The 11807-nt window shown below is 42.8% G+C and overlaps 1 protein-coding gene across 1 annotated transcript; it reads right to left on the bottom strand.

Moving 5' to 3' along the window:
• Positions 1-1251: 1251 nt before the first annotated feature.
• asb4 (ankyrin repeat and SOCS box containing 4) lies at positions 1252-10711 on the bottom strand. The gene is made up of 7 exons (XM_073463331.1): positions 10445-10711; positions 3631-3694; positions 2554-2853; positions 2222-2464; positions 1866-2113; positions 1641-1754; positions 1252-1440 (listed from the first exon to the last, which is right to left on the bottom strand). Exons 1-7 carry the CDS (start codon positions 10709-10711, stop codon positions 1252-1254), a joined length of 1425 nt encoding a protein of 474 aa, XP_073319432.1.
• Positions 10712-11807: the final 1096 nt, after the last annotated feature.

Below are 11807 nucleotides of genomic sequence, written 5' to 3'. Positions count from 1 at the left end.
TTTTGGGAGTAGCTTTGAAGGTAGAAAGCAGTTCTAAAATAACATCTGCTGCTGATATGAAGTTACTGTCACTGTATTTGCAGAGTGACCACTGTTTTGAGGGAGCTGAGAAAATAAGCATCAGTTTGCCTCCTTGTGCTGTGTTGTTTAAAGCAGTGGGAAGTAACTACATATGTTTACTCGAGTAGTGTCCATAAACACAAATTTTGAGGTACTGGTACTTGACTTGAGTCTTTCCCTTTCATTCCACTGTCTACTTCTACTTCACTACATCTAAAGGAGAGCTTTACAGATTCATATTTTTGCATGCAAAAGATATGAAAAGGGTATAAAATATGATGTTTTGTTATAAATTAAACTTTCCACCAGTCCATACAAGTAGAGCTGAAATAATTATGCCAATTAGTCAATGATTAGTCAATTGACAGAAAATAAATCTTTTTTAAGTCATTTTCATGCAAAAAACATTTCATGGTTCCAGCTTCTCAACTGTGAGGATTTGAGCGGACTCTGACCTTTTTAAATTTCAAGATCTTTTACATGCACAAGAATGAAAGCACAATAAGTCTCCTTTAATATTAGACCTGAATACTTCCTCCATCACAGCTTGTTTAGTATTTCTGACAAACAGTATTGGTCCGTGTACATGTCTACATGTACAATCCACTGCAAACATAAGCCCTTGTTGTTGAGGGCTTTGTCAAGTGTTTGTTCTGCAAACAGTGGAGTTTCACGAGAGCACGAGCTTGAGAGTGAGCATTAAGGCATGTTGCCAGGTAGATTTGGATCCTCTCAAGTATGAGGCAGCACTGTTGGTGGAAAATAACTGCAAATTATTCTTACTGACACTCGTGTCACTTTCACAGACAAATAGGGCCTCTATAGAAGGTGAAAGGTATAAATAATACAGTGATCACATGGTTCCATGTGGAGAAATACTCAGTAAATTGCCATTTTCTCACCTGTCCCTGCATATTTATGGTTGATTCATACTTTTTTTTATTAGTTGGATGGCGTCCTGTGTTATGTCCAGCCTCAAATCGCTTTTATAAATCAGTATTAGGGCTCCACTCCTCTGAGGGATTTCTTACAATCCTGACGAAAGCCACTGGGAATGGTATGCATGACAAAAATATAAAAGGTACACATGTTGGTGCCAGCTCCAACTAGCAGCACGTTCATTCTGCACAGTCTGCACATTAGAGAATCAGCCCATGCTGTAGTTGAATTTTATGAACAAAAGTGTCTCTATCAGTACAATATCCCCTCAGGCTCCAGCAGTAGATATTTCTTCATGGGAGATGGCAGAGGCAGCTGTGCTACACCTCTTTGACAGAACCCACCCAGGGCGGCTCTGATGGCACATCTGGTCAGGTGGAGCAGGCTGCGAGGCGTGTTGGTGCAAACCGCAAACACAGAGTCGTAGAAGTCTTGATGTCGCTGAGGAAACAAAGAAAAACAGAAGACAATTTAGAATGAACTGAATTATAATTCAAGGTAAGGAGAGTTATTTGTTTTACAATTCACGTGCACAGTGTTTTTCTGCCCCCTAAATCCTACACACTGGGCCTTTAGCAAAGAGAGTAGTGACACTTTACTGCTTGATTCTACACTGAAGACACACTACATCACTTTCCTACCTTGTAGCAGTCATCAGGAATAGCAGCTCTCCACTTCCTTGTGGGCTTTAAGCGTTCATAAGAGTTGACCAGGATCTCTACTACTCTGGGGTAATCATGGCAGGTCTGCAACACCTGCAAAAAACAACACAAAACATGACATTAAACAGCACAATACCTTTTGCTATCAACATTTAATTTGCTGTAGATAGTGTAGTTAATAGGTAAAAGACCACATGTCTGTACCTTGTGGAACTGGGGTGGGTAGATCCGTGCTGCATTGTAGTTGAGCAGCAGCTGATAGCAGAGCTCAGGTATGGCCATGGGCCTGACGCCAGTCACTTTGAGGACATACTGAATTGGGGCACATCCATTGATGTCCATGGCTCGAGCATCTGCTCCAGCCTCCAGCAGCATCTGCATCAGGATGTGGTCGCAGTTCCAGGCTGCTTTGTGGAGAGCTGTTTTATGGTCCTCTTCTTGGAGGTTTGGATCTGCAACAGAATGGCAATGGAATAGAAACCAAAGCCTCCATGGTAAACCACACACAATATGAGTAAACAAACTGGAAATAATGTACAGTTGTTGGTCCAAAAACTGACCTGCATGGTGGTCCAGCAGGAGGCGACAGACAAAATGGTGGTCCTGACTGTAGTTTTGCTCTTTAGTGTCATAAGACCAGAAGACTGCAGTCATCAGAGCCGTCTCCTGGTTGGAGTTGACCACATCCACAGACGCTCCGTGGGCCAAGTAGAGAGCCAACAGCTCTGGGACACCAAACCTGGCTACTGTGTGTAGAGGTGTGTCCTCCTCATTGCTGTGGCTGGGCACATTGATCGTTGCACCTTCATTAGAAGAAAACAACAAAGTTATTTTGTTGTTTTGGTTGTCTGTATTTGCACTTTCATCCATTCATCCATCCATCCCTCCTCACCTTTGAGGATGAGCTGCTTGGCACAGTCAACAGACTCCGCGGTGACGCAGTAGTGCAACGGTGTGTGTCCGCTCAGTGACAGGCTGTTGACCTTTGCCCCGTGAGCCAAAAGCAGTGCAACACAGTCGCTGTTGGCGACCTCGCAGGCCACGTGCAGCGGCGTCTTCCCATTGGGCATCCGGTTGACAGCTGCACCATTCTGAAGGAGCACCAGTGCTGTTTCCAGAGCATTGTACATCACACAGACATGAATGCCCATCGCCCAGGACTTCTCCAGTTTGTAGCCTGGGAGCCAATAACCTACAAAAGAGTCAACCAGTAATGTTAAAAGGTCTGATTAGCCCCCTTTTTTTTTTTTTTAAAGAAAAGATGAAGGCACTTACTTTGGTGTTCTCTCTTTACCTTTCTACTTTTTTTTTTCCTTAAGATGACTCTTTATTATGCACGTGACATGAACTCTGGACTAAGGAGTTTTCTTATTTTGCCCAGTGAATGTATTCATTTTGAAAGGCATCACAAGTCTGCATCTACCAGTGGGCACACTAATATTTATTATTTCTTGTACAGGAGAGACTTAATGTTCACTGCAATTAAGAAAGAAAGAATGTGCACACATCAGCATCGGCCAAAATGAGTTGGAAAATATTGCCATCTGAGATAATGGCAGTGCATTCCGATTTATTAAGGTAAAGATCAAATGTGCATTTCTCATTTCTGACTCACAGTAGATTTATATCTCATAATGGCCTCGCTGTTGTGTTGCAGTCTGCTTATTCACCAATAGCCTGCAATCCACCTGGTGTCAACAGTGTTTTTGTAATGTCCAACATTAGGATCCATGGGGATTTTGCACCACCTAGTGGATAAACTACAGAACTAATCCTCTAACAATGACATTCAGGAGGTGTTTACATTCAGTTTTTCCTTCTGTTCTATATTTATAAATGCTCTGTGAAAATATATCTCCCGCTCTTGTTAGACTTATCTTTCTGGGCCTGAATGCTTTATAAACATACAGTAAATCACCATTCATTTTAATGCTGCTGTTGAAATGTGGGTCACTCTGTACCTCTTTACCTTGTTTGTATGAGGCCAGTACCATGCTGGGGTCGTCCACCTCCAGCACAGTGTCTGTCAAGTTCTCCTCCAGTTCAATTTCCAAAGGACACAGGGACAACTCAAATTTGTGACTCAATCTTTTATTTTCTTTTTGGCTTTGTCAGTCGATTGGTCTTTTCAGTTAATTAGGTTGTAAACCTTTAAAGACAGAAACAAAAGTTAACATTTTAATTAAACATTTTTAATGAACTTTAGATGAATTCAAACAATTAAATATTTTAAATGAATTCAAACATTTAAAATGTATTCAAACATTTAATTAAACATTTTAAATGAATCCAAACATTTAACTAAACATTTCAAATGAACTTAAATATTCAATTAAGCATTTTAAATGAATTTCCCAAATTTTTAGTAAAGTTTTAACATTTAACAGAATTTTAACATTTTTAACTTTGTATTATCCTTTTGTACCGTATACTAGTTTTCCAAACTCAAAATGATATATTGTTTTAGCACAAACTCATTTACCACAAAATCAATTAAGTCACTGCTGCAATGTGTTTCTTAACCAATCTACAGTTAACATAAACTTGAACATATTGAGCAGCATTTCAAACACCATGAAATTAAATAAACATTTCACCGACCATTGGCGTCTTTAGACTGAACCTTTGAGTGAACTTGCCGCTTCTTCTCTCTGAAGTTTGTTTCTCTGAATGACTGAGATCCTCCATGTCATCACAGGTGCTCCAAATCAGTCACAATGACTGATGATCAAGTAACCAGCAGCCAGTTTGCTGCTGCTGGTGCACTCTGGGAAGTGTAGTTGACCCATTCCTGAGATTCAGCTCAACACCTCCCACTTGAGCTCCTGGTTTTTTCAAACCCAGAGAGGTCACACAAGCCCTTTACACCTCTGCTTGTTCTTCAGTGGGGAGTAGAATGACAAGGCGTCTGACATCTCTATGAAGAATTGTGGCTGGGATTTTGGTTTGGAGCCTCTTGGTTCTTTCACTGTTTGCTTTTGTGGGATTGTTGTGCCAGCAATGTAGACACCCATGCTTCACATGGTAAAACTGGCACTGCTGTCTTATCTTCGTTGAACATCTGAATTCTGCCTCCACAAACTAGCAGTCCAGAGTTCTCATCTTTGTATACTGCCAGTCTGCTTAGAGTTGTGTCTGAAAAAGCTGTATCTTCTTGAGCTGCGAGGAAGAGGTCTTTGAGTGTATCTTCATGTTCTTTGACAGTCAGCACAGCTTGCTTGGGTGATTTTACCTCCCACTTTGACTGTTTCGGGGTCCGGCACTTCCTCTTCAGCCACTGCTTGGCAGCTAGACAAACCCAGGCAATGACTCTCACCAGTTTGGACAGGCTACTGAATCTTCTCACTTCCACAAGATCTTTAACCCAACCAGTGGGCTTCCTTCTTAGAAGAAGAATTGGGTTTACCACAGGTTTTTCCTCTTGAGTTTCACTCTTTGGACTTTCCTGAGTGGCTTGTAGGTTTTCTTTCTGCTGACTCCTTCTCGCTTGAGCTCTTTTTAATGCACCTGAGAATGCCTTCCTCTGGAGCTTGTTTACAGTCTCCCTGGCATGAGCTGCAACCTCTCCAGCTGATTTTATAGGCCACTCCTCCACTGGCCACATCAGGAACTCTGGTCCATTTTGCCATGTGGAATTCTCCTTTAAATCTTCAGGAGCGCCCCCTCTTGTTATGATGTCAGCTATGTTCAGGTCTCCACGGATCCACCACCAGTCTTGCACTGGTCCAGCCTTCTGGATTTCACCCACTCTATTTGCAAAGAAGGTTTTGTACCCATAACTGACTCTTTGAATGGCTCCCAAGACTGTTTGACTGTCAAGTAGATGGAACCATCTCTCGATCTTCATTCGAGCATGCTTTTCCACATACTTCCTGATCCTGGCTGCGAAGACAGCGCCACAGATCTCAGCTTTTACAGCTTCTCCCTTCTGATCCAGGGGTGTCAGCTTGGCTTTTGATTCAACAAATCGAACCTCAGTGCCTTGACTTGTCTCCCATCTTAAGTACATCACAGCTCCATAGGTTTTGTCACTTCCATCAGAGAATGTGATGCCCCAAGGTTTCCCTTTCCAGCCAGCTGGTGTGAGGCTCCTGTGGAATTTCACCTGTCCAAGCTGCACATATTCTTCAAAAAGCTGTATGGCTTCTTCTCTGAGGCTTTCTGAGAGAGGTTGGTCCCAGGTTTCTTGGGTTAGTTTCCCACCCCCTCCCTCTTGGAATGCTTTTCTAACAAGAATTGCTCCCTTCTGTTTGGCAGGTGTAACTAAGCCAATTGGGTCGTACAGTCCAGCTACTTGGCTTAAGAGAGCCCTCCTAGTCAGTGGATTAGGTGTCTCAGTTCTCACCTCCTCCTTGAGAAGATCTTTTCCAACTCTCATCTTCTTCTTCCTTTTGGAAAAGTTAACTGAGGTTAACATGTAGAGCTTGTCTTCATCCATTTGGTAACCGATGCCCAAGGCTTTGTTGTCTTCGTCCCTCATTTGATTTGGAAGAATTAAGGTTCTACCTTGTTTCTTTGTTCGAACCTCCGTCTCCATTCCTTGCCTCCCACTTTGCCCTGACCTGACCCATGGTTTGAGGAAGAAACCTCCAGCTTTCAAGATCTCTTCAACACTTGCTGTGATTTTGTCAAGTCTATTTAGGTCATTGTGGGAGGTTAAGAGGTCATCCACATAACTGTCCTCTTCAATGACTCTGCGTTCATCCTCCAAGTGAATAAAGTTAGGCAGGCGTGCTGTTTCCCTCATAGCCAACTGAGCAATGCAACCAGCAGGTCTGTCCCCAATGTTGACTCTGGTAATTGCATATTCACTTATCTTTTCATCTGGGCTGTCCCTCCAGAGGAACCTGTGAAGATGCATCTCACGCTCCTCCAGCCATACAGAGTTGTACATCTTTTTGATGTCTCCTAGAGCTGCATGCATCCCTTCTCTGAACCTCAGCAGAACAGCTCTGATGGGGTTGAGAACGTCTGGTCCCTTCAGAAGATGATCATTCATACTCACGCCTTTGTATTTCTGGCTACTATTCCATACAATACGAACTGGTGTTGTCACCGAATGAGGGTTTGGCGCCACCAGGTGGCTTACGTACCACACTGGTCCATTCCACTTGTCCATGATGTTGTTGTTGAGTTTTATGGCTGCGCCTCGTTCGACCATCTCATGGATCTGGGTAGCATATGCGACTTTCCAGTCTGGCTCTCTGCTTAGTTGCTTTTCCATCCTTAAGAAACAAGCCTGGACTGCACCTTTGTTGTTTGGGAGAGAGGCTGGATCTACTGTCCAAGGATACTTTGCATCCCAATGTGGAGCTGGTGTGTGCGCATCCCCCTTCTTGTAGGTGAGGCCTCCTTTAATGATCTCAAGCTCCCTCTCCTCTGCCAGGGTCATTTCTTTTCCTCCTGGTGGACAGTTTCCACATCGGCATCCTCCACATCTTGGCTCACATGCAGCCCCGATGCTGTCCCAGTGCCACCACTCAAGGAACTCCCGGTTACTGGCAGCTGTAAATTTGGTCTGAGCCATATTCTCCTGCTGTAGCTGGGCTGTGTCAGTTCTTGGACTTGTGATTTCTTGATATTTGACAGCTGCTGTCCTCATGGAGCGAGCAAAGTGTGTTTTGGACTCATATGCTGCAACCTCCACTTCTTCAAACAAGTCGGGATGTGCTCCACCCACTGTCTTCCCCAATGGACCCTCCCACAAGACAAGGTCTCCGATGATTTTTATCCTCTGGGGAGCGAGTCTTCCCTCTCGGTGGCTAATGAGAAGTTCGATCTCTTCTGGTCTTTCCAATTCTTTAAGTTTGACTTCTGGGAAGAATTTTTTCAACTTCTCAGGTTCAATTACTTGATGCACTCTGGCGATTTCATCCAAGCCGTAGCAGACCATTTCATGAGCTCTCTCTGTTCCTTTAGGAGTCTTGACTCTGACTTTGAGGAGATACCTTTGTGTGTTCACCTCCATGGTCATTCCACCAACCCCATGCACAACTAAAGTTATCTTCTCACTTCTTAACCTCAGTCTTTCAGCAGCCTTATGGGTGATGTAGTTTGTATCTGACGCAAGGTCAATTAAAGTCCCAATCTTCTGCCCTGCGTTTGCAGTGACTTGCATCAACATCATGACAACAGGAAGTTCACAGAGCCCATTTCTCTGCAGTAGCTCAGACTGGCCTGAAGCATCAAGTGACGCTGCGGTTTTGTTGGTGTTGGTGAAAGCCTTTCTACATCGATCTGCCATTTCTGGGGAAAGTTCAGACAAGATCTCTTCTTGTTCCTCCGTTAGTTTGCTTTCACCTTTGCTGTCTTTTCCACTCTTTCTCTCTTCCCCTCTTTTGACTTCTCCTTTCGGGCAGAGGAAAAAATGATGGTCTGGGGCACCACCTCCCCTTTTACAGTCTTTATTTCTGCATAGGAAAGTGTCTCTGCAGTATCCATCCTCATCATGGCATCCGAGACATTTTCTGCATGCTCCCAGCTTTCTCAATACAGCTTTCTTTTCAGGTAGCTTAAGTCTTTTGAACTTTCTACAGAAGAAGATTTTGTTGTTGTGCCCACTATCACCACAGACACCACATACATCATCAAGCTCTTCTTTCTTTGTGGTTTTTGTTGAGGCAATCTTTCTGTCATACTTCTTGTCTGAACGATCTGATTTCTCCATCTTCTCCACAGTTCTGAGCTGTTCAAGTCTCTCTAGTATTTCTTCTTGACTTTTCAGGAACTTCAGGAGCATGTTAAAGTGGTTGTCTGATGTGACATTGTTTCTGGGTTCAACCATGAACATCAACCAGTCTCTTTTAATAAAGTCAGGCAACTTGCTTTCAATGGATCTAATTACCAGTGGGTTCTTTATGGCTCCAGAGTTTCCTAACTCTGTGAGATCTGCTAGGGCCTTCTCCACTGACTGTATGAGGTCAATGACCTTTCTTGGCTGGTTCCCCTTCACATGTGGCATCTTCTCCAGCTCTTCAAGGATTTCCACAGTGATGGTTGACTTGTTGCCATATCGGTTCTCCAGGACTCTGAATATGTCATTGGCAGTGGTGTAGGTTGAAAGTCTGAGGTCTTTCGAGATTGTGTCATCCACACTCTCCAAGAGTTGAATTTTCTTAACTTCAGTTGATCCGGATGGCTCTCCCTGCTTTTGCAGGCTTTCCCAGTCTTTCCTCCATCTGTGATATTCTCTCTTGCTTCCATTGAAGATAGGTAGAGTGGTTGGCTTGATTCTTACTATTGGTGTGGATGTTGCCGGTTGGGGTGGTAGTTTCACTCCTGTGCCTTGCTCTTTGATCGTCCGTGCAGTGGCAAATTCAGCTTTCCTTAATTCAAGCCTGTAGTAGGATGCTCTTACGTCCTTGACTCTTCCATCTAATTCATCCTTTAATTCCACAGGGATCCATCTCTCCCATGTTAACATTGCTGAGATGGCCTCTTTTATTCTCTTGTCCAAGAGAGCGAGGTGCACTTCATAGCCCTCTAAATTGGCACTTTCCACAGGTACATCAGCTGCTTTATCATTGGCTTTTTCTGCTTCCAGGATTGCCACAAGAAGTTCACTTTTCCCATACCTCGACCACAGGTTTGTTTGAACAATGTCTCTTATTTCTGCCAACTTTGTTTCGCCTTCTTTTACAGACCTATCAATGTCGGCCTCTTGCTGTTCATCAAGACCTGCTTCTTCATCCTCAGTCTTAATGTCAGCCTCCAGTCCAATCCTGTAGTCCTCATTGGCATCGAGCATCTTTCTGAAACAGTCTGAAAGCTTATTGAATTCCCCCTTTAACTCCACTTGAAGCATGCTGCTTGCTCCTCTTGAAATGAAGTTGGCTTGTCTGGTGAAGCTGCTTTTTGCAGTGGTCCTCTCCTTTTTGAGCTGCTGGACCGACTTCCCCAGGGCATCTTCCGCCATCTTGACTTCCTCTGCATCAACAGCTTATTTCTGGATCTGAAGCCGTTTATCTTCAGGGCCAGGCCGCTCCGCGTGGTTTACAACTGTCAAGTTCTCCTCCAGTTCAATTTCCAAAGGACACAGGGACAACTCAAATTTGTGACTCAATCTTTTATTTTCTTTTTGGCTTTGTCAGTCGATTGGTCTTTTCAGTTAATTAGGTTGTAAACCTTTAAAGACAGAAACAAAAGTTAACATTTTAATTAAACATTTTTAATGAACTTTAGATGAATTCAAACAATTAAATATTTTAAATGAATTCAAACATTTAAAATGTATTCAAACATTTAATTAAACATTTTAAATGAATCCAAACATTTAACTAAACATTTCAAATGAACTTAAATATTCAATTAAGCATTTTAAATGAATTTCCCAAATTTTTAGTAAAGTTTTAACATTTAACAGAATTTTAACATTTTTAACTTTGTATTATCCTTTTGTACCGTATACTAGTTTTCCAAACTCAAAATGATATATTGTTTTAGCACAAACTCATTTACCACAAAATCAATTAAGTCACTGCTGCAATGTGTTTCTTAACCAATCTACAGTTAACATAAACTTGAACATATTGAGCAGCATTTCAAACACCATGAAATTAAATAAACATTTCACCGACCATTGGCGTCTTTAGACTGAACCTTTGAGTGAACTTGCCGCTTCTTCTCTCTGAAGTTTGTTTCTCTGAATGACTGAGATCCTCCATGTCATCACAGGTGCTCCAAATCAGTCACAATGACTGATGATCAAGTAACCAGCAGCCAGTTTGCTGCTGCTGGTGCACTCTGGGAAGTGTAGTTGACCCATTCCTGAGATTCAGCTCAACAGTGTCAATGTCTAGTTTCCCAGTGTGCAGAATCTGCAGGACCTCCTGAGCATTATTGGCCTGCAGGGCCTCCAGGAACTGTTGCTTCAGCTGTTTGACAGCCAGTTGTCTGGGGCTCAGCTCCTCCATGAGCTCACTAAAAGAGAGGACTCGCTCTCCGCGTGCCACTGCCAAACCAGCCGGCCAGTCGGACACTAACGTCCTCCACACAGCATGGAGGAGATTGGAAATAAAGGCACAAATGGTAAAGATGAAAGTCTCAACCATACCCACAACGGAAGGCCTCCATGAGCCCAGCCATCAGATATGAGAGGTTTATGAGGAAGGAAGATGGAAATGAAGTAGAAGGAGAAAAAAAGGCAACAAGTGACACGAGGGAGAAATTAGACCTGGAGTGAAATTAGGGTGAATATAAATAGAAAGGAGAGAGGGAGGGACTGCAGAGCTACAACTGACTGTGATGACTCCATGTCAGCCAGTCTGCTCAGATGTCCACTGAGAAGTGGATGGCCACATGGTAAAAATAACATGTCATGTGATTATGGCATGCAGTTTTGGAGAGAGAGCTGTTTATCTTTTACTGCCCTATTCTTCTATCTTAAAGGGACAGTTCAGCCCCAAATCAAAAATACACCATTTCTCCTCTTACCTGCAGTGCTATTGACCCATCTAGGTTGCTTTGGTGTGAGTCGTGAATATTGTGGAACTAAATAGTAAATCAACTTGTGGTGCTCAAAGCACCCAAAAAATACCATCTGAAAAACTCAACAGCAATGTCTCTTTTGAGAAAGCATGACCCTATTACTTGAGATGATCTACCGGCCTTGTTGTGAGTTTAAAGTCGGAACTATTATTGTTTTTGACCGAACTACATCTGCCAGTGGCATCACTGTACAGACAGAAAACCTACATCTACTCATGGATGAGAAACTAGCTAACTAAGCTAGCTAACGCTAATACATATTTTTTAAGATTGTGAACTATCAGGTTTACATTGACAAAATATAAACTGAGAAAAACAATAAAGTAACAATCATAAGGGTCATAAAATGTTTGGGGTTTTTTTTGACTGCAAGTGACAGATTTCTGTCTCTGGCTAACAAATTAACACTGAAACTCAGGAAGAGAAAGTCAGACAAGTGGTGAAAAAAGTAAGAAACAAACTATGGACAGTGGCTGCACATTTTATTCAGTGTGACAGGTAGCTGCCCTTTCAAACTTTTTTCTAGAATGCGAAAAGAGAGCAGGGTAATGACAAAAGAAGGAGGAAGGGGAGGAGAAGCACAGCTTTTGAGAAGAGTGAAAGCATGGTTAGCAGTTTGTGGCGATTATCTTTTGCTCTTTATGCACACGAAAGACAAAC

This window comes from Pagrus major, chromosome 3 (genome assembly GCF_040436345.1).
Source record: "Pagrus major chromosome 3, Pma_NU_1.0".
NCBI classification, from domain to species: domain Eukaryota; kingdom Metazoa; phylum Chordata; class Actinopteri; order Spariformes; family Sparidae; genus Pagrus; species Pagrus major.
The sequence above is the reverse complement of the archived record's forward strand: the minus strand, read 5'-3'. Positions and strand labels throughout refer to the sequence as shown.